The 23,297-nt window shown below is 37.7% G+C and overlaps 2 protein-coding genes across 2 annotated transcripts; both read right to left on the reverse strand.

Moving 5' to 3' along the window:
- Positions 1–340: 340 nt before the first annotated feature.
- scp2a (sterol carrier protein 2a) lies at positions 341–17,523 on the reverse strand. Its single transcript, XM_042429821.1, has 16 exons — positions 17,376–17,523; positions 16,291–16,348; positions 16,091–16,162; positions 15,792–15,923; positions 15,542–15,606; positions 14,816–14,942; positions 14,601–14,664; positions 14,417–14,503; positions 14,080–14,230; positions 13,604–13,751; positions 12,445–12,552; positions 9,574–9,727; positions 9,098–9,194; positions 6,956–7,085; positions 2,838–2,917; positions 341–1,563 (listed from the first exon to the last, which is right to left on the reverse strand). The coding sequence occupies exons 1-16, from the start codon at positions 17,427–17,429 to the stop codon at positions 1,468–1,470; spliced, it is 1,623 nt and encodes a 540-aa protein (XP_042285755.1). The 5' UTR covers positions 17,430–17,523; the 3' UTR covers positions 341–1,467.
- A 1,128-nt stretch (positions 17,524–18,651) lies between these two features.
- On the reverse strand, positions 18,652–23,125 carry czib (CXXC motif containing zinc binding protein). The gene is made up of 8 exons (XM_042429961.1): positions 22,744–23,125; positions 22,578–22,661; positions 20,256–20,312; positions 20,075–20,156; positions 19,956–19,987; positions 19,640–19,717; positions 19,313–19,378; positions 18,652–18,967 (listed from the first exon to the last, which is right to left on the reverse strand). Exons 1-8 carry the CDS (start codon positions 22,747–22,749, stop codon positions 18,890–18,892), a joined length of 483 nt encoding a protein of 160 aa, XP_042285895.1. The 5' UTR covers positions 22,750–23,125; the 3' UTR covers positions 18,652–18,889.
- Positions 23,126–23,297: the final 172 nt, after the last annotated feature.

Raw genomic sequence — 23,297 nt, forward strand, 5'->3', positions numbered from 1 at the left:
CGGTATATATGTAAAGCAGAACTATAATATGTTTTAAATTGGATTTGTTGTTAAGATTAATACAGAGTGATGGCCTTATTGCAAATAAATCAACGTGGAATTTTTTTTTTTAATCTGTAGTCCAATTTGATTTGTTCTTATGAACATCCCTAAAAAAGTGTGATAACCTTTCCAAATAAACTACCTCTCACACTTGGTTGTAGCGGCTGAGTACAGCCATAACCTCCTACTGACACTGGTAATCCGTTGCATCAGGCAGTGCTCTTTGCTTTGGCTTGCTAGTAGTAAATATTTGAGAGTGTGTACAGACAGATTTGCTAGCAGAGAAAAGAGTTTTGAGTACCATCAAAGCCAGAACTTTTATTTTATTTAAGATATTCTGCATCTGCAACAGAAATGATATGGACCTATAGTAGATTCCAGTATCAGTATCTCCAGAGCTGCATGCTCTCCAGTTTGACAGACATGCTTGTCTCAATCATGAGACATGCATGTTTTATAAAGAATGGCGTTTAGGGACAGAAAGGCAGTGGTTCAAGCCAAATACTATAACTAGCTGTAACATTTCAATGGTGCAATCTTAGCAGCAAGACTTGTTTGACCACAAGGCAAACAATAATATAATCAATTTAAACAAACTCAACACACCAGAGAGCTGAACCTGATCAATACGTTTCAATAAGTGATTCCTACTGTATTTGTGCCTGAATTGAACGATGGTCTTCAATACAAGTACACACACACCCGTACAGTACATCCATATAGGTTTGTTATATTTACCAAAATATAATGATGTGAAAAGAAGTTCATCTTATTTCATTGACTCAAATATTTTCTTTGTATTTTAACAAGAAGAAAATACTGGAAAAAAAAATCATCATCACAGATTTCGGTAAAATTGAACATATTCATCTAGATATGAGAGCCGTTATGAAAATTGTTTCACAATATGATGAAATAGAAAGATGGTAAATATTAATATAATCATTTTCCAGCCCATAAGTTGTTACTGTCAGTGAAGGATTTATTTTTTAAAAAATTAGATGATTGCTACGATTTACAGACATATATTCTTTAGAAAATGATCTATCAAAATAGCTCAGGCCAGCAGTGGCTTTGAATAATTTCATAGACAGAAATCAGAGGCACATTGAGTTTGACTACATTATTAACGAAATACAGGTGCTTGACATAAACATATGCAGCTCCTGTGCATAACGTCTCACTGGACTCATTACAATTTGACAAGATTTGAAGATAATGGGCCAAGATCCAATAATGTGAATCTTAAGAACGAATCTCTCTGCTGTCTGCTCTCTGATATCAAAGTAGCAGCTGGAATTAATACTGTATCGACCGTCTTTGAAAATTAAACACATTATTTTAGTATTCAGTGAGCTGGTTGATAAGCAAAATTACAGTTTCAGTAGGAGGGATGAAGTTTTCCTATAAAACTTCTGCAGGGTCTCACAGCTTGGCTTTGCCTGGTGTAACCTGGAGGTTCTGCAGTTTCATAGCCATGCCCATGTTCCCTGTGATCTTCAGCTTCCCTTTGAAGAACGCCTGAGGAGACGGGAGATCAGAGGAGAGAGATAAACAGTCAACTTTCATCCTCAAGAAAAGATACTTTTAATCTTACTACTGTTACTGAAAGACTCCAGGCTATAGAAAACTTTTTTTGAATAACTCAAGTACAGTGACATATTGGAGATGTTAGATTTAGAGCCACACTATCCTGCAGTCTAACAGCAGGATAGGCTGACAGTTGACCAGTCAGAGCTCATATCTCTAATGAGGGTCAGAAAAGCATAAAACAGAGTAAGGACTGATGCTTGTGGGCATACTGGACTGAGCAGTTTATTTCCTTGCGTTGACATTCACATAACTTGACAAACGTTTTAAATTAACAACATAAAAACTAAAAAAATAAAAGATATTACTAAAAAGTGGCAAGCACTGAACTAGCACAAACCCAGTTTTCACTTTTTTGGCTTGTTAGATACTCAGGAGCTTGTTATCTTCTGACAGTTAAGCTGTAAGGGGGTTGTTATCGGACTCTCTAAACAGAGCCAGACGCCCCTAGTTTGATGGCAGGAAACAAACAGGTCCACACATTTCCTACACAGCTGGTGTCAACAGACTAAAATGGTGCTGATCAAGTGTTGTGTTTTTCATTTTTTTCCAGTCATTTACCATCTTATACCTGTAGTAACTTTCTGTTTTAGGTTACATAGAAGTGAGTTAATGGTTAATCCTTCTAATTGGTATCAATGTAATCTTGATGTAGGTGTTATATGCATTTTACTTATGCTGTATGCAGAGGATCTCTAAATAAAAGGTAAAGATATCCGATTTCCAGTTGGATATAGTTGTATGAGCAGAAATGCATTCCTCAAACTTCCCCTCTGTCAGCAGAATATAATATAATAACACATTTATCATATTTCTGAGAGCTGAAAGTGAGTCCACTGACACTATTTACACCTTTGTACCATCAGTTAAATTTCAAAATGATGAGTTTCCTCTGGCTGACTAAATCAATGGAGTGGAATTTGTTCAAACATAAAATGTTCAGCTGGGTTAAAGTTGGTAAATACAAATGTGACATGTCTTTGTCTCTCAGTGAAAGCAAATTTACATTTATGGAAAGAAACAACAAATGAATTTGGCTGCCTAAAAAACCTCATGGACCCAGATCCAGAGAACTTCATGGGAATTAGGAAAGAAAAATATTTGCACAAACTAAAATGTTAAATCTAAGACTTTTTTAAACCTTTAACTTATATTTTATTCGTGTAAAACAGACAAAGATATTGTTAATACATAATTACACACACCATTTGTGGGTTCAGCTTTCCTGTCATCAAATCCAGAAGATCCCCATCACTCATGGTTATGGTGCAGTCTGCCTTTTTACCTAAAATAAAGAAAAAATGAAGAGGAATTTATTCACTATGGCTGAATACAATGACATATCAAATGCATTAGAGTTAAAAATCCACATATGCAAGAACAAATTCATATTTGCAGTACCTTTTACACATATAAAGAAAGATGAAATTAACCCCAAAAGAGGAATAAATTATTTTATGCATAATGTTGGATATATTGGAGAAAGACACACAAAAGGTAAATGTTAAGTCACCATAATTACAATACTTTCATTTTCTTCTTTCATTGACACATCTTAGAAAGCTTTCTGACTCATACTTTCTATATCCTGACTGAAAATTGGCCCGCTGTGTTCTGTGACAGCAGCTTATCAGCTTATTAAAACAGGATACAACATTTTCCATCATCATAAAAACAGCCATGATTTCTGCTTCAGGCGTAGTGATACATCAATATGCTATTGATCAGGCATCAAATCGTGAAATCAGATGAAAACATGTTGTTTTTCTGTAGAAACAGCATGTAGGGTGTGTGTCTGTGTGGTGAATTGCTTTTTGTCCTGAGCGTCCCTCACAGTCATACAGCCCTTAGAAAATATGTGCTGCAGTAAACCAATGCCTCTTTGACACAACCTAAACAAAAAGTGATTGTTACGTGCTTTCAAAGGAAGTATTCACTGCAGAGTTATGAACCATTGTACTGTTCAGTAAATGGACTGTATATGTATTGATCGAGCTGCACACTTTATATCTCAGCTATATAATTTTTCACGTTGTGTAGCTTTGCCCTCTATTGACGAATATGAAAAGGAAGTGAGATGATACATGTCACTTAAAGTTATGTTGACATTCAGTGTTTTTCACCAGAACACACTGTGTGTATCCTTGAGGTCTAATAAATGTGTTGAACACATTTCATTCCTCCTAAAACATAAGCAAAATCTTTTTTTTTTTTTTTTGTTTAAATTCATGCTTTCTAAATTCTAGTCTTCTTCTTCCCTGCCTTTGGACGGATGTGTATGTGTCCTTGTGCACATGCACAATACAAACAAAAGGGGGAACAACTCTTTGCAACATTGCTCCATGGTATTATTAGTGGTGTACCTTTACAGTACAATTTGAAGTATTTCACAGACTACATCTTTCAGCTCTAGTCAGAATTATACCTGACTTGCAAACATTAACGCTGAGTCACTGAAGTCATTATTCATTCATTTAGGCCAAATTTGAATCAATGTTAGACCAAGATTATTGAAACATTCATCTGTGTGTATCAAGGCCATAGACGCAGAACAAGAAAAGACATTTTTGGCTGGCACAGATGAAAGAAATCCCTCTCGAGCTCGCTTAGCGTTAAATTTTAAAATTCAATAAGGTATGGTCACCATTCCTAAATTGTACCACATTACAAGAAATTGAGTTAAATCCCCAGCTATTCAATTTGACAACATCACAGAATCATAAATGGCTGCGATTTTCAAAGGCAACTGGACTCATCCAAGAAGATTCTTCATCTGTGACTGACTGGTGGGGCGTCCCAGGCAGTGCACCACGTCCTGTGCACCAAACTTTACTTCCAACATGTAGGCATACACGTATACTAAGCACACACCATATGTCTATACACTGTATCAATTGTTTTGGATTATTTAAGTAATATATTTAATTATTTAGTGATTTATTTTACAAATAATGGAATTATATACCAGCACGTATTGTATTAGCAAAAGCTAATACAATACGTGCTAGTAAAGCTATGTGCTGGTATATTAGCACCTGTCCACAGTTTCTACCTTGCTATCAGACTGGGATCTTCTAATGTTAATAAGAAAGGAAGACGCAGCTTACTTTTCAAATAAAAATATATAGAAATGTACAGACTACACACTATACAGGCAAAAAGAAAGAAAGAAAGAAAGAAAGAAAGAAAGAATTGATTTTGAAAAACCTTTTTTGCTACACAACCTGTGCAACAGAACATCTTAGGATATCCCTGAACATTTCTTTCCATTTCAGGAACATTCAGTCATATGAAAAAGCAGTGGTAACCTCAGAAATAATGGCTTTGATCCATTAAATCCAGAGAACATCACAGAGGGAGCCAGCGTAATGGAAACAGTCAGGTGGCTATTTATGAAAGAGTGCGTGTGTGTGTGTGTGAGAGAGATTTTAGTTAGTTTCATGTTTTGACGTCCATTGCAGCAGCATTATCACTCTTTAAATTCATCACAGAAGCTATCGAAAAGATAATTTCAGTTATTTGGAAATTGAGCCCGCTCTTCTGATGACTGCCACAACGTTAAAATGTTAACTACTTTATTGGAGAGCTTTACACACCTGTGGAACTGCATCTGTCTAATACACATCCAGAGGGCTAAAGCGATCCCTAACATCTGAACACAATCAAATCTTATCCTTACAATTGTATTGCCACATTGAAACACAAACCTACTAATTGTGATGAGCTTCTCCATTTGAAACCTGGCCTTGTTTGATGCGAGTGAACCTATTGCTCTTTTGAGTCTCATGGAAAATGAGCGAATGAAAAAAGTTGTTCACACACGGTTTCTAAAACAGATGTGTGTAAGAAAAGAGAGAGCTGTGTGAAATATAATAAGAGTAGACCAAAGGGCACAGTGTACATACTACTGCTACGATGTGGGTGTTAGTGTGTGAAAACAGGCTGAGACAGAGGTCTCATTGTGTGAAAATGATATGTTTTCACAGTGTTTTAACTCCATCTGATAGAGAGTGTGTATTATTAAAGCATCGTTTCTGAGAATCCCTCAGCTCTTTTAATGACGTCATATTGAACAGAGTCAGGTGGGAAATAAGGCTCAGGATGAAAATAATTGAAAATTATTATTGAAAATTTCTTTCTAAACCCATGTAATATCAAAGCACAGGCTAATTCAATATATATAGGACAAACTAGAAACCTCTCAGGTTAATCAGATTCAAACAATAACATCTCACGTGTATGCCAGAAACGTAAAACTACAAATGCTGATTTTCTACACATGATGTCCAATGATTGAAAAAGTCTGGAAGGATATTATTGATTTAACATCAGACATTAGAGAAACTACCATTCAACAGGATGCTAGAGTATGAAAACATTCATAGTTTGGAGCCAATCGTGGTCCAGTATACGACTCGCACAAGTGTGATGTGGAAACTTGAAGCCTCAAGTGCACAAACACTGAGAATGAACTTTACAATGAGGTAGAAGACATCTTTTTTCCAGCAGTTCAACTTTTGAAATAAACAATATTTGCATATTCATAGATTCTGGGTTTTTAATGAGGTAGAAGGAGTATAAAGCATTTTAAGTATTTCTAACCAGGTAACTGACCTTTTTTATGGAAAAGCCACATCAGACACAAAGTATTATTCAAAGCAGATTACTTTCATATGTCTTAAAACTATTTATCTTTAATAATTTAATTTTATTTGCTAGCACTGTTGGGAAAAGTGTATCTTAATGAACAGGAAATCAGATTTCCTCACCACCAAAAGGACAATGGCTTAACAAACTAACTTTACTGTAGTCCAGAGAAGATCCTTTATTGTTATCAAGGATTGTTGCAGCTTTCAAGAAGATGTGGGAGGCTTTTATCAATGCCTTGTCTTTAATTAAATGTGATGTATGACATTTGTATCCACCACACTTCCTTTTACTAACAGTATGTACCTTCCTAAGTATACATCTGTTCTGGCATTATTATTTGATTCTTTTTTCTTTCGTCTCACTACTTGCATTGACTTGGAGCTCCAGAGAGCACTGTGTCAGGAGCCTGAACAGCAGAGTCGGGATTTCTAGCACAACTTCACCTACTAGTGAAGGAAGTGAAGGCCACGAGCCGTTCTTGATACTACAAGTGTTGCTGCAGTTTTGACCCCTTTAGGAGCGTGAATGCATACAGCGTTGAGTGGTGCAATGGTGAAAATTACATCTTTTTTTTGGAATACTAGTACTGACTACACTGGACATCTAAGTTCTCATCCAATAAACAGATCTTTGAAAAAACAGCAAAGTTTAACAACTTACTTTAGATACATACCTGGGTCATTGGTGACAGAACCTTTGCCATTTTTCACATCCACCACCCAAGTCGCCTCCTTCCCATCTGGTCCATCTTTCACTTTAAAAATGAACACTCCGCCAACCTTCTTGACGACCTTCTCTCCTTCCTGCAGGGATTCGAGAAGGCTTTTAAGCTCCATGAAATATTCCTTGTAATATGATGGCTGTAGCAGCTGCCCACACATTTCAAATTAAATACTTCAACTATTTATTGTAATGTGAAGAGTGCTTTTTGAATCATTTAAATCAAAGGTTTATGGTTTATTCTGAGAAAAATTACCTCAGCCAAAATGTACTGCTAATGAACTACAATAACATAGAAGAAATAATAATGTCTGAAACTATGTAAGTGTAAACCACATTTATGCCTCTAATATAAAGTGATAAAATGTCTGCCAGGTTAACAAAACTAAGATTTGAGAAGTTAAAACTATGATTTGATTGTATTAACTATTTCACGATCATTATATTTGCAGGCTATGAATTCAGTGTTAAAGTGTTTCCTGTCTTGCAGAGATTCAGACATGTTCTCTGTTCAAATATGCGGCCACACCGAAACTCGCTCATTTATTTCAACGAAGAAGGAGGTGAGACGTATTAGCTTCCCGGGGCCTTGCGCATAGCTCATTGTGACTGAACTTTGACCCTCAAAATAGTGATTCAGCCCATGAGGGAGGGGGGGATGGGACTGAACCCTAGTTCAGGAAGTATTGATTGTATATATCCTTGTTCATATGACTGAATGCACAAATTATACACACAGCTGTGCGGGAGGGCTTGATATAAAAAAGGAATATATTTCTCAGCTTGTGGACTGTCTGAGAAGTGTGAGTAAATCTCACTGCACTTACTTGTTATCCAACCCTAAACTTTACCTGCCAGGCAAAAAAAACAGGCACCCTTCTCTTGAAAACACTGCCTTTTAAAGAAACACCCACCAAATTGGCAGCTTGTAGGCAGGAGTGACTAATATCCAAATCAATATTATTATGTATTTCACATTGATAATCCTGCCCCCTGCCACTTCCATTTCAGCAGCCCTATGGCACGCTTCACAACTGACCACACCAACACATGATTATTGCGGCTCTCCTCTGCACTCCAAGGGTTTAAGAGTGAGATGAGAAACTGTCAGGCGCCATCAAAAGCAGGTTATAACTGACAGGTAGATCATAAATCACAAGTTCCAATGGTTTTCAGATGGTCAGTGTCATTTCAAAGAAAGAGACGCTTTTGGGTTCAGAAATGCTTGAAACTACAGGCTTTCAAAAAATAAATGAATATATTCTAACACAGACCTGGGTGTTTTTATGACAAAGCGTGCCTACCTGTCAAGAACCATTTGTACCTTATGAAGGATGCCCCATGTAACAGCCTCACTAATCAACATAAATTACCAGTCCGCCTTGCCTTTTCTGTCTTACGTCAAAGCACAATTATTAGCCTTGAATACACAGTGCAAATATTGTTAATCATGTTTTTTTTTTTCTGAATGTCACAACAGACGTCATACCATACAGATATTCCTAATTTCCACAGACATGAGTATAAATATGTTACATGCAAATAATGCCTTGTCAATGTGAATTGTTTAAGAGCTGCGGTGCTGCAGAGAGACCACTCTAAATGTTTTTGATTCAGAGTTGGCGTTCATCTTTCATCTATAAAACAATGATATTTTTGTATTGTATTTGCTGGAGAGAGCTCTACAAATAAAGATATTATTGTTTTATTGTAACAGCACATAATATACCTTTAAGTATCAATGCTTTATAAATTAATGGACAACGTTCACAACAGTGAGTCCTTGTTAGCTATGAAGGTCAGCAATTCTATACTTTTTAATGGTAAGAATAAAACTGTATATTGTGATGAAAAAAGCACAAAAAAACTCAGTGGTTTGTTTCTACTTTGTAACCACCTTGACTATTCTTTGATGAAATACTTATGCATGTATTATTATATTTGTCTGACATATGAAGATCAGTAGACTAAAGGAAGAGAAGGGATATGGATGCATTTAATTGGATGAAAACATACTGATATCCCAAAATCAAACACAAAGTATAGAGATTAAAGTGTGAGAGGAACTTTTGTTAATTACAACATGCTGGTGTACCTCCTGTAGATGTTTCTCAATCTCTTTGAAGACAGGATAAGCTTTAAACCCCTCCAGACTGCCGCCAGAGCTGGTGAGAACTGCACCTACGTGGGACCTGTGAGAAGCAGAAAAAGTACACACTATGTGGAAAAAAATGGCTTCAGCTATCGGAGGTTCAACCTTGATTCAGGTACATGTGAGGCTGTATAAATCCAAAGTTTTTCAATCCAGATGTGTTGCAGAACAGGAATAGATTATAAAGCAATATACTGTATCTACAGCACAAAAGCCAAATAATGGAGATGTCATAATGTAAGACGATGTTCAACTGTGGGTCATTACATTTCTCTTTAGGACAATAAAGCAAAGACTGACAGACTGACTACAGCATACTAAAGAATACACAATATACCAACAGCAACGGTTAGAAAATAAACTCCACATTAAGTATCTGACTGAACCAATGACAAATCGTTGGATAACTTCTTGCTCACCTGGCCTCCTGTGGGAATCCCATCCTGTAGAGAGTGACGACCACAGCTCCTCCTAGGCCAATATTGTGTTGCAAGGCTACTTTTGCTCCTGGGACCTGCCTCCTGTCAGCCTGTCCACGGAGCTGCCAGCACAGCTCTGCACACTGGGCCAGACCTGAGACAGCGGGACAGAAGGTGAGGGTGACATGAGTCATAGACAGGGATGTAGTGTTGGGCCGTGTGAGTGCCTGGCAATGTAATTTATTGCTGATGAAGCTGAAAAATGCATCCACACACAGATACACGAACTGGATACACAAGAGGTACATTAACTAAAGTGAAAGAGGAAAAACACAAAAACGGGTGGAAAGGTTTTGCTGTCATTATCAGAGTCTACTATTTCTAGGCCTTGTTCATTATATTTAACATGTGGGTTGATTCATACTTTGAAACACAGTTCCAGGAAAAATCCACATTTTGTAGGTCAAACAGTCCTTTCCAGGGCTGTTTGACCTACAAAATGTGGATTGGATAACTGGAATACTTAATACTTAACTTGAGAAACATGTTATTAGCCAAAACATAGAACACTTAACAACTGACCACATGGTGGCACTATTGAATACATGCTTTAATATGTTGAGCACATCTCCATTTGGCAACTGTGTACCAAGTCTGATTACTTTAGCACGCATAGTATTTGAGATTTTGATGATTATATGCATACTCTGATAGACAGCCATTCAAAAAATGTCTACAGTAAAAACTGAGACAAATATCTCAATAACTGTAAGAAAAGTAATGACCCCCGTGAGACACATATGTTTTACATGTGAAAATTAAAATTAAATAAAAATAAAAAAAACATTAAAAACAAATAATATTTGCAAAAATGTGTGAGTAGATGTGATCCAAAAAACGTACATAAGAAGAAAATCAGCAGATTGGGAGCATCTGTGTGCATCTGCATTTTTTCACCTTCAACTCTACTGAGTGCTGCCTTCAACCACTGGATTATTCAGATATACTGTTACTGACAACAAGGTGGATTTAGTGATATTGGGGGCCACAGGTAAACTCTGTCTTGCTTTACAAAGTAAAGAAACAACATTTGATTTTGGGACAGCTTATATTCATTTTCAGGACAGTTAAAAGTTTTTTAGGACAGTTCGGGGACGGTGGTGAAAAAAGTCTGGAGCCCTGGCTGAAAGACACTAAAACGGTCCTTATAGCTGAGGTGAAACTGTGGAGTCAGGTGATAATACTTTGTGGGTTTGTCACTAATAAGTGAGCTCTTTCACATTACACATAGTCATTTGATCCAGTGTTAACATAAAAATATTGATCATAGCCGCTTTCGCACAGTGACAGTGATGATGGGAGGAGCAGCTGAAGATCTTAAACATGTTTAAAATGAAGCAAAATATACACAAAGAGGTTGTAGTCATTTGTAATCAGCTGGGAAATATTGTCTGAAATGATTATCTGGTCTAAATATCCAGCTGTAGTAAATACATTTTATTTTTAATAGAACTGTGGGGGATAATGAAAAAACACCATCTTGTGGCTATAATCCTTTCATATGTCTCAGTCTCCAGGTGAAGACACTTAACTAAACGTAAAACACAACATCGTCACAGACAGGGGTGACAAGTTGACTCCTAATATGACAACTCACTCCCTAATCTCGCCAGGGTCAGCTCCTGAGCTAGCGTTATAGCTAAGCATTTCATCCCATCTGCTTAATGAGCTTGTGCATTTCTCCATTATCCCAATAAGCTAAAGGACTTATGGGTAAAGACCTCTTCATGGTGCGTCTTTCACCTTCTGCAGCGCTAATCCTCTCCACGCAGACTTGTTTGTGTGAGAGCAATTTTGTCTAAATGCCAATTAAAAATTGTACCGCAGGGTCCCCCGGGCAATTCATTAAAAATAAAGAGCCTCTAGAAATCACTGAGGACATGTTTTTCATACACAATGAAAAAGGACCTTTCAGAATGTGTAAGTACTAAGAGCCAACCATTAAATTCTTCTGAAGAGTAGATTTCAAAAGTGCGTGACAAAGGATGATCACAGGTGTTTTCTTTTCTGAGTAAAGGTAAAGAGTAAAGAGTAAAGGTATGTTGCAATTCACAATAAAGCTGCGCGCCGCTTAGACTTCAAGGCCCTTAGGTGTCATGTCCGCACATGAAAATCACTCCTGAGGTGGCTCACACTACCTCCTGTGAAGGGGTTCCCTGCATGAGTCATTCAATTAGCCGTTGATACCTCTGCTCACAGTGTTCCTGAAGGAAGAGGTCAGAGCTTTACAACCAAGATTAGGAGCAACACCATGGATCAGACAGAGCTTAGCTGACTGGGGCACTCGCACACTAGCGGAGTGACCCGGGAGACAGGGGGGGAGTATTGATGACATGGATGGGGAGAAAGTTGATGCAAAAATAATGAGCTGGAGGGAATGATGACTCAGATTGTGGGGTTTGATGTAGGGGGGGGGAGCAGCAGAGAGGAAGACAAATGAGCACAATAAAGAAGAAGGAAAAGAGTGAATACAGTCCTGTTTAACCTTGTTACAGTCAGTCAGTGTGTGTGTGTGAATATGTGTTTGCTTGTGTCAGTTCACACAAACCTGAGCAGATGTGACAATGAATTGGAAAAATGTGTCTTCCCTCTCACATGAAGGCTAAAAAGGATCTTCACCTGGATCAGTTATAATCCAGGTAACCATCGCTGTGACACACATGCCACCTGGTGGCCAGTATGGAAATAGTTTGGCAAAGCTTGAATCGATACCCCAGGGCACCCTTGACAAATGCTTTTGACTCTGATCCAGACTGGATTATGTAATGTTGACATTGTATTAGAGTATATGACAAGATCGGATCGGCGTACCTGTGGCACCCAGAGGATGTCCTTTAGAGATGAGACCACCACTGGGGTTGATCACAAACTTGCCACCATAAGTATTGTCCCCTCTGTCAATCAGCTCTCCTGCTTTACCTGCAGAAGAAGATACACAGTAGTGAAGAATGTGGAAGTTGATTGATTCAAGCAAACACAGCTATGATTACATACAGTTGGACCTTTTATATTTTATTTTCTGTAAAAAAAAAAAAAAATGTCTATGTCTATGTCTAGAACCAAGGAAGAAACCAATACATAAATTATACTAATAGCAACTGATGAATGTTAGTGATGGCGACAACATATTCTCTGTCCAACATATTAAACCCAAACTAATTTAATTCTGCGCTGAACACATCTCTGCAGTCAAAGGCACCGCTTGGTAAGTGTGAAAGCAGTAAAATGTACAGTATAATCTTAGCTTTTCATCCACATATCAGATCATAAAGCTTTTTGAAAATGATCTCTAGAGTGAATATACAGCATTTTTATGAGCTGTCAACAAAACTGATGTAGCTGTCAGCTGACATGGTTGGGCACTACAGTCCGAGGCTGACTTTCTGTTACCTCCAACTCTCTGCGCTCGCTCAATTTGTAAAGCTGATCAAACAAAACAGGTGTTGGGGATAAGAGATTTGTTGTGGAGATCATGCCTGACACAGATACCTGGGGCTGGGACTTTGCTACACGCATTTCTTAGTAGCTGATCCCCTATTTAGATAAATGACCTCAAGTCCCACCTGTACAATAATCCTAATGCCTGGATGTTTCAACAAGATCTGTGACGATTTCTAGATCGTGTCTCTCAGTGTGACACAAGGCAGGCAACTATTTAATCAAATAACTCTTAAAATCCTTATTACTGTATCTCACGCAAGAATGTTTCATGCAGGACCTGACAGCCAAATACACTCATAACTCATGGCTCTATGTAGGGGAAACACTGATGTGGATATCAGCATATGCTCAATATTTTATAACTTATATGGAGGTAGGACATTTCTAAACCAGTCACATTTTCATGTCTATACATTCTTCTAAAAGTAGACAGTGGAAAACATTTTCATTCCTGCTCTGATCTTCGAACAGCTTTAAAAGTTGAAGTTTTAAAACTGTGGGAGGATAAAGTAGGGCCATGCAGCAGTACCTTCTTGGCACAGCCCCAGAGCCTCATACGTGATGAGCTCATTGGCTGAGAAGCAGTCGTGCAGCTCGACCACATCAACATCACTGGGCTTCAGACCTGCAGCCTCGAAACACTTCTTGGCAGCCAACCGAGACATGTCATATCCCACCTTACCAGAAAAAACAAAAAGAGATATGTTTAAAAATGTATTAATAGAAACAAATGTATCATAATTAAGCACCAGTACATTACAAAAACTTGAGACTGTCAAGAGAGGTAAAACTATAGCTGAAAATAAGTATTTTCTTTCAACCTTATTATCTGTTCGGTCAACATCGTTTAAGTTGAATCATGAAAAACATACATCTCGTACTTTCTTGTAATGTTTCATTGTCTGGTTCTAATTGTGGCTGTATTACGTATTACATGTGAGTATTACAAAAAAAAGGATACGAGAGCTGTGAATTTTCAGAAAAAAGGCATTTCACATTTCTCACCATCTTAATGCAGCTGTTTTCATTGAACGTAGAAGCGGTATCTGTCACCATCTCTTGGGCCACGATCTCCACTGCCTGGTTCTCCAGACGGTGACTCCTGACGAAGGCCTCGCTTGCCAAGACTGCTGCTCCAGCACCGTCTGATGTAGGGCTGATGAATCAGGAAGAGCAGCACGAACAGACATGGTTGCTTTAGGAACTGAAGCAATTATCATCAGTTGACAGATCAGTCTTACTCCTGGTGTAATTATATTCATGTACTCAGTTTGTGCTCTCTGAACTAGATTAAAAATGTATTTATTAAAAGGAAATGACAGGAAATGTGTGAGACTCTTACCAACACTGCAGGAGAGTGAGATATTCAAACACCTTCCTAGAGTTCATCACCTGCTCCAAACTGTACTCGTCCTGGAACTGGGAATAACTGCATGCATGTACACACACATATTCACGCATTAACATGAGTTCACAAAAGGACGTTTAGAGGAAACCATTTGTTTTTAGAGTTATCTGTGTCTTACGGGTTGTTGGTGGAATGTTTGTGGTTTTTCCAGGCAATTTTTGCAAAGTGTTCTGGTTTAGTGCCTGAAAGAGATTCAAACATTGACACAAACATTTATTACATACAATGTAATTCATAGATGCAAACTTAATAAGTCAACAAAACAACACCCCAGTGCAAAAGAAAAAAAACATAACTTTAATATTTTCAATCTTGAGAGCGATTAGCATGTACCATATTTCTCCATGTGCTCCCTGCCAGCGTTGCCAAACATCTGTGGTGCTGCTGGAGCTGCCGCCATCCCATAACGGTTGATCATCACCTCCATGTGCTTGTCCATGGGACTGGTCCTGTCCATATACTACAAACAGGTAATTTTTAACAGTTTACTTTTCAAAATGTTTTTCACCTCATACAAAAAAAAGACAAATTTAGTAGAGAATGATAGTTGGGTGACATTGTAATTATACACAAACAAACTAACTAAACACACTAACATACTTGTACTGTTATATGATATGAAGTAATGATGCCTGTTTTTGTGATAAGATACTGACATATTTCTAAATTTATTATGTTTTGATTACATTACAGCAAGAAGTAAATCTTGAAACACTCTCCTTCCTGTAATAGAAGTGGATAATGAAAACTAATGAAAGAAAGCAGAGGTTGATAACTAATCTGTTGTGTCTGCTGTGATTTATTAGGTGTATTTTAGCTGATTTTCTTGCTTTTCAGCCAGAACAAAAATGCTACTAGCAAACCACAACTTCAGGAGGTGGACACTATAACAACAACAATTATCCAACATCCTTTCGATAATCTGTGCAGATTATAACTCTCAATTTTTGTTTTAGTATGTGGTGTTGTTGCAGTAGTCTGCAAAATATTGTGAAGTGTTCGTGTTATTTTGTCCACCTCTTCAGCATCTAATACAACACACAACATGTAGTTTTATACCTTTGAGGACAAAGATCCTCTCTCCATCTTCTCAAACCCGAGGGCAAGCACACAGTCAGCAAGACCTGCGAGAGGAGATGAGAGGTGGGTTTTCACAGTTTTGCTTAAATAACAGATAACGGGTTACATTGCAGAAGTAAAGTCTATGCACATTGCAGTCTTTTTCTTCTGTAGTGAGACCCAGTCAACTTTACCATTACAAAAGATTTAAAAATGTCGATTTTGAGGAGTTCATCGCTGCTTGACTCACCTCCCTGGACCAACTGGCGTGCCATGAAGAGAGCAGTGGAGCCTGTGGAGCAGTTGTTGTTGACGTTGAGGATGGGGATCCCGGTCAGGCCCAGGCTGTGGTAAATGGCCCTCTGCCCACATGTGGAGTCCCCTGAGAGAGTAAGGAAGGGGATGAGAAGGTAATTACATTCAGGAGAGATGCATGTTTTCCTTTTACGGTTATAAAGTCCGTAGTATGCAGGATGTTATATGAGTGTCACAAGAGCTTATACTGTACATGCATGACATTTTAATGGAGATTCAACAAGAAGGTCTTACCATAGACATATCCTACACAGGCTTGTTCAATGGCAGAATATGGGACTCCTGCATCTGCTAGGGCCTTTTCACCTAAAATGTAGACAATGCAGTAATAAAACACTGTACTACATGTTATACAACAAGATCTAATAACACATTTTCAGATACAATATCTTTCCAATCACTGAACAAAGTCCATATTCTGTAAAGATAAGTACCTGCTTCTTTGGCCATATCAGGGTAGTCATAGTCGCCTCGAGCTCCAGGCTTGTCAAACTGCAGCGAAACACAGAAAAGCCAGACACACTCGGTCACTGTCACTCAACATAAGCATTCACACCTGTTTTTAACGCTTCTTTGAGCAATTAAGTGAAGTAATTTCTTTTACATTAGTAAGATACAACTCTACTTTAGAACACATCTGTTTTGCAAGTTTGCAAATCAAGTTGTTTGTTTCGAGAATATTAAAAATGAAATATCTACAATGACTGGTCAAATAGAAAAGAAATGGAAACAGCAACACATATAAGGTAGTATTAGTGGCATTAAGCACTGAAATGCACTAAACTGATACTATGTCAGTACATGAAAAACATGAACAGGTGTAAATGGGAGCATGTTTCAAATCCACTGGGAGTGCTGTGTCATTGTGATGGGCATGATCAGCATTCAGAGGTCTGAAGAGGTCTGAAAACTTCATGTCTGCATATGAAGACAGCAGATTTTACTTGAGACTTGCTCTCATAGACTTAGTTACTTTTCTTGAATGGCATGAGAGTTGACTTGTCCTGGAGGACCTTAAACAACTCATGACGTTGGCTGCCAGGTGACCCTTGACACAGTTTGTAACTCTGTTGTTGACCATGAACTATGGACTGGAAAAGTGGACATTGGAGGCATGATGTACAGATTCAAATGCGTCGAGCATTTAACCCAAACCCGTAACTTACCTATCTTATTCACGAAAACCGACAACTTTAAAACAGACAAACCACAAAACCAAACATTAACTGCACCAACGTTGCTTTGTTATGGCTAGCTTGGCTAGCTAATGTTTACCATGTGTTACTGTCAGTTGTGACGGAGACTAGAGAGCTGCCAGCACAATATCAACACCATAAATCAATGCTAAATGATATGTTAATATTAGCTAACTGTAACATTAAAGTATAAAAGCGGACGTTTTGCAGTGAAACATGTTCAATGGACTGCAGTCTTGAGTTAGCCACCTATGCTAGCCTCAAGTCTTGCATAAGGTCGTCCATGCAGCGGACTGAGACAGTAAAGATGTACATTATATTACCTTTGTCATCCCCACACCGATGACAAACACCTTGTTCTTCTTTGCAGGTGCCATGGTCACTTCTTGTCAGCAGCTGGTCTAGACTGGCACACATCTGTCAACAGCAGCACTGACAGGATCCACTATATAACAAAGATGCTCTATATCCGAGCTGATGTGTCACTCGGTGCTGACGAAACAACACTTTTCTGTCTGCCACTGTGGGCGTGGGATGGAAAGTTATCCGAAAACTGTTCTCCCTAAAATCGGTGGTAACACTTTATTTTAAGGTGCTTTAATTTTATACACATTTTCTGAGTAATTTGCAGGTATTTGACGATTAATTTTTGGGATGTTTTACAGTAAGGGTGGTGCAACTTGGTACAAATTTAAGAAAAAAAAAACCAAATACACAAATTCTTCATACATTGGACCCTTAACAATTCTTTAACTGACAGAAAATACATAGTTTTTGGTGTGTATTTTTGTGTTAAACTACAAATGAGCATATTAGGCTGTTTCTTAAAAACCACAATGAGCACATTTCCTGTATACAACTGCATAACCCTCCCAAAGAAATGTACTGAACTAACAGTTACACAGAAGCTATATTTAGTAAACTATTAGAAAGGAACATGATATACTAATATATCATTTGACACACAAAACTACACACTGAAAACTAGTTAAATTTCTTTTTTGCAAATTAACAACTACATATAAACCCTGATATATTTAGTGGGTACTTGCCAACCAAACCAACTTCACACTTTTTTCTGTTCATTCTTATAACTTGTACCAAACTGCACCAACCTCTGTAAAAATGTCCTAATAATTTAACATTTAATGCCAGCAAATTACTCAGATTTCAATTGAGGGACCTGTAAAAATAAAGTGTTATCCAATCTGTCTATCAAAGTTATTACAAGTGTGTGTCTGTGCATATGTACTTTGAAAGGGTGACAGACAATTGTTTATGTGTCCTTTCATTTCTATAGGTCTACTATTTTTTAAACATGAGATCCAATCCCAGTCAGTTAATGGTACCTTGAAATACAAACAGAGTGAGAGCTCTTGCAGTTCCAACTCCTCCCCGGTCAAACACCCACAGGTCTTTCCAATGAGCAAACGTTGCTCCTCATTTAATATTTTCCAAATGGGACATGTGTATATTTGCTCAGTATAAATATGAATATGAAATATGAGAATCTCATATGAAACATTTTCTGCACTTGACTCAGTTCTAAAGAGGGGGTGAATAAATCCTATCTGAAGTCACTCAAATGTCCAAAGAAACTCAGAATTTTCACCATTCAATTTTATTGAGGCAGTAAAAAAAAAAAAAAAGCCTTGACATGTTGATCAATCCAAGACATGTGTATGGACATCCTTGAAATCCTTAGCCACGCCTTTAACGTTCATCATCAGCAACGCCACCTCAGCATCTGAAGCATCCTTGCTATTAGGAAACAGGACAGTGGATGTTTGGCCGTAGTGTTCATTCATCTCTCTCTGTCACTCATCACATGATGACATCAGCACTTGATGAACTTGTGTGTGACCTCATATATTCCCACCGACTCGCTGACTTTCTCATCGTAGTCTGTCCAGTCCTGAAATGTTTCACATGAAATTTTGTCCAGTTGCACACACACATTATAATAAACTATTGCATTATCTAAACACTGCTGGGATTATTGAAAGTCATTTTATAACATTTAGGAAATTACGGACTGAAGCAGAAGTATGTATGAATTACAGAACTGTAACAAGATAGCTACTGGAACTCACTCATCACAAATTAATGATATATATCACATCAATAGTGCAGTATGCAGGATAAAATTCAGTTTCAAGTCATTTTATTTAAAAAGTCTACATCAGTACAGAAAACAAATTGAATGTACAAAACTTTAACTCATTTACACTGAGGGACAAGATGTGCCCAGTGCACTTACTTTCTCTTGTAGGTTGATTTCAGGAAACGGTGTCCCAGACTCTGCTCCTTTTGCAACGAAACCAGCCTGGGGTGAGTTTGAAAAAAAAAAAAGGAAGAAAATGAGGAGTCGCATTACAATTTCGTATCGTGTTACCTTAAGTAAACTGTCACTTGACTTTGGAGCAATAGATTTTTTCCACAGTAAAAAAAAAAAGAGACTCAGCAGGAAACACAGGTGTAAACTGTCAAAATATCTGTCAGCTGTGAAAAAGGTCAAACTAAAATTTTACACACAATACATTTAATGCTCTACAAACTGTAAAACTTGTAACAAAAAGGTTCTCACTTGTGGTTGGAAATCGATGGGCTCCAGACCTCGACACTCAAACTGCACCATTGTCTTGAACTTTTCGTTGTCCTCGGCCTTCAACCGGCAGACATACAGCGACATTAGAGACACACGATGTTAACAGATGAAAAAAGGATCCGTTTCACTCAACATACTGTCAGCCTACGTCAACGTGTGACACACAAATGTGTTTAAGGGATTTCTAAAAAGCTCGTGAATGTACTAGAACGTATCTAACATCATTAAAGAGAAACAACCAAGGACAATACAGGCTGGAATGTGAGTTTAACAGTATTGCAGGATGTTTGCTTACATTATAAGGTGTGATGGTGTCCCCCAGGATATCTGTGTGGAAACATTATAGATGTCATTGTTTCAGAGTTTTCATCTCAGAAAATAACGATAAGCTGAGTCAAATGACATGTTACGTACCAATTGAATTTTCCCTGCTGCAAAGTTTACACTTCTGCACCATGCTGGCACTGCCTCGACCTCCTTTTAGTGGCACACTCTCCTATGGAAACATTTAAAAAACAGATTAATAGTATGGTTGTGAATATTTTAATAAAAAATGGCGAACTGTATGTGCACAAAGATCATTTTTCATCCTTACCGCGAGGGTTATATACTGCCATTTATCTGGGATCTCTCCACAGTTACCACACTTGAGCTAAATTAAGGGGAAAAGATATAAAACATTGCTTGAGTCTGACAGAAAGCAACAAATCCACGGCAGGTTTAAAAAAAGTGATATTTCGCTGTGATTCAAGCTTACACTGCTGTAGTTAAACTGCAAAGGCACTGAAGACCTGGAGGAAGCTCTTAAACTTACAAGCAGATGTGGAGACTAGAATACAATCCCCTACACATTTATAAATGTATCAATTTTGACATATTTATGCAAAATTACCAAATGAAAGTAAGTACATTTACTCAAATCCATAAATACATACATACTTGTACTTTACTTGAGTATTTTCATTTTATGCAATTTGACCCTTCTATTCCACTACACTTCAGAGGGGAACATTGTACTTTTTACTGCGCTACATTTATTTTACAGCTTAGTTACTTTTCAGATTGAAATTTTACATTAAAAGACATAATCATGAGCTTATAAATTACCCTACATTGTTAAAGTTTAAACTAGTGGTTCCCAAACATTTTGGCTTGTGGCCCTAACAAAAAAAATGAGTGTGTATTTGTGTCTCTTTGTCACATTTCAGATGTCTACGAGTTGTTTGCAGTGCGACCAAAGAAACATTTCACCTCACATGGTTTGTAATAAATTGCTGTTTACTGTTGGAGGCCCAAAGAGGTAAAACTCTCCAATATTTCATAAAAATGCAAAGATTAAAGAAAAGGCCTGAAAAATAAATCCAACTTTATGTAGCACAACTACGTTTATTCTTAATTTGTGCCCAATCTATCATCTCAACACCCCTCAGTTAGTTCAAACTAGCTTCACCTAAACCTGCTACGACAATAAATGCTGCTTATGCACTGACTCAGTGTTAATAATGTGCTTTGCTACATTTATTTAAAATATCAGTTGCAGTCTGATTTTCTGCAAAACGATTACTTTTAGTTTAGTACTTTAAAGTCCCCCTCCACTCAAAAATATAGTTTTTCTTCTTGTTCTTTCAGTTGGATGTTTGAGCTTCACTGTGCGGAATGATGTATGTGCAGAGTTTGACACTTGAAGACTGTTTTCACTTTTATCTGCTGAAAGTGTTCACATCACATATCACATGTCAGATCACACATCGCTTGTCTGGTACAGACTGCTTTGACAATTTTGGGTTAAAAACACTCGTCCCTCCAAACAATTTATGAGCAGTCTATTATCAGACAGGCACAGAAAATAGTGTCTGATCCAACTCACGCTCTCCACCCAGAGTTCCTGCTCTTGCCTTCTGATAGAAGATTCAAGATTCCCAAAAGGCTGAACCGTATAAACATTCATTCTTGACTATATCCATCAAGCTTCTCAACACTAACATGTAATATAGATGATGGCCATGAGGGTTGTGCCATTGTCAGTAGGTGTGTATGTGTATAGGCAAACTGCTGTAAATGTGTATGTGCAAACTGTGTATGTATATGGAAGCTATGGGCTGTTGAAATGTATTTTTTAATCTTCTGTGGAACTGCAGGATGGAGTCCAGACCATATTTCCCTACAGGGACATTAAAATATATCTTATCTTCTCTCATAATTTTCACTGTGCTCAACGAAAATCCAATTTTAAGTGGTGGGCCTAAAAGCATGATTTGTGACAACACAAACAGTTTGGAAGATGATCCTGGTCCAATATGTAACTTACACAAGTGTGATGTGTTGTGGAAACGTGAAGCCTCCAGTTCACAAACACTGAGAATGAACTTTATAGTGAACAAGGAGACATCATGTGTCCAGCAGTTAAACTTCTAAAATGAAATATATTTACATATTTATAGTTTTTTTTTTTTAATGAGGAAGTAGTATATATGTCATTTTAAAAACTTTAATGTGGTAATTATATTTTTTCTGGGGAAAAAACATATCAGAGACACATTATTGTTCCAAGCAGAGTACCTTTTGTATGTCTTACTAAAATTCTGGAGGGGATCTTTAAGTGGATTTAGTAGGTAATACTTCTATACTTTTACGTAAGTAGGATCTTATCTGCAGGACTTTTACTTGTAATGGAGTATTTTTACATTGTGGTATTGATACTTCTTCAACCTCTGCTTTTTGGTAAATTAGAGGTTTGTGGTAGTAGTGCTGCTGAGTATTATTTAGCTTTTCTGTGGGAGGATATTTGTATGTTTGCTGTCACAACGAACATGACACAATAATGAACACTGCTGAACACACAGAAAGGGAATAAACATGCTGTAATATACTGTAAGTGAGGGAGTAAACTAGCATGCTAGCTTGTCAGCTATCTTACCTTTAGAAACCAGCGGAAGTCGTCGCCCTCTGGTTTCACACTGGTCACATTTTCCAGAGTGGCTTTGAACTGGAGCCCAAATTTCTGCCATGGAGATCACAATAAATTAACAAAATGAGCCATAATGGTTTCAGTGTTTACAATTCAACATGCTGAAGCTACATACCACCATCTTGAAGCCTTCCCATTGACAACTTGTCCTGCTGCCTTCAGGTGTTCCTCGTAAATTCTAGCTTCTAAAGTCATGAAGCACGGGTTTGTGCTTTTTTTATGCGCGTGTCCGGATCAAGCTAGGTAATGACAAAATAGTCCGAGTACAAATAGTAGAGTTTTTGACGGTTGACTTATCAAAGAAATCTAGTCGTACAGCGTTACTTTAGCATAACGCCAACTGTAATAATATGTTGAGATGTCAGTACTGTATGCTTGGAATAGTCATGATCGTATAGCTCATGTTATATCGCATATATTATGTATTTCCATTAGTAGTTGGAAGCTTAACGGAGCAAGTTAATAAACCTTTTCAGTTATTTTAAGTATTTAGGTCGCAAATTGCCCAAAATCCGTCAGCATTCATAGGTAGCACACTTCCAGCTGTCAATGACGCCCTCAAGTGGACAAACTGAGTAAAGACTGAGTGACCTCATTACTGGTCCCATAGTTTCCCATTGGTGACATTATTTTATAGTGAGAAGCCGTCTTCTTTGTCTTAGTTCGCAC

This window comes from Thunnus maccoyii, chromosome 12 (assembly GCF_910596095.1).
Source record: "Thunnus maccoyii chromosome 12, fThuMac1.1, whole genome shotgun sequence".
In the NCBI taxonomy this organism is placed as follows: Eukaryota; Metazoa; Chordata; class Actinopteri; order Scombriformes; family Scombridae; genus Thunnus; species Thunnus maccoyii.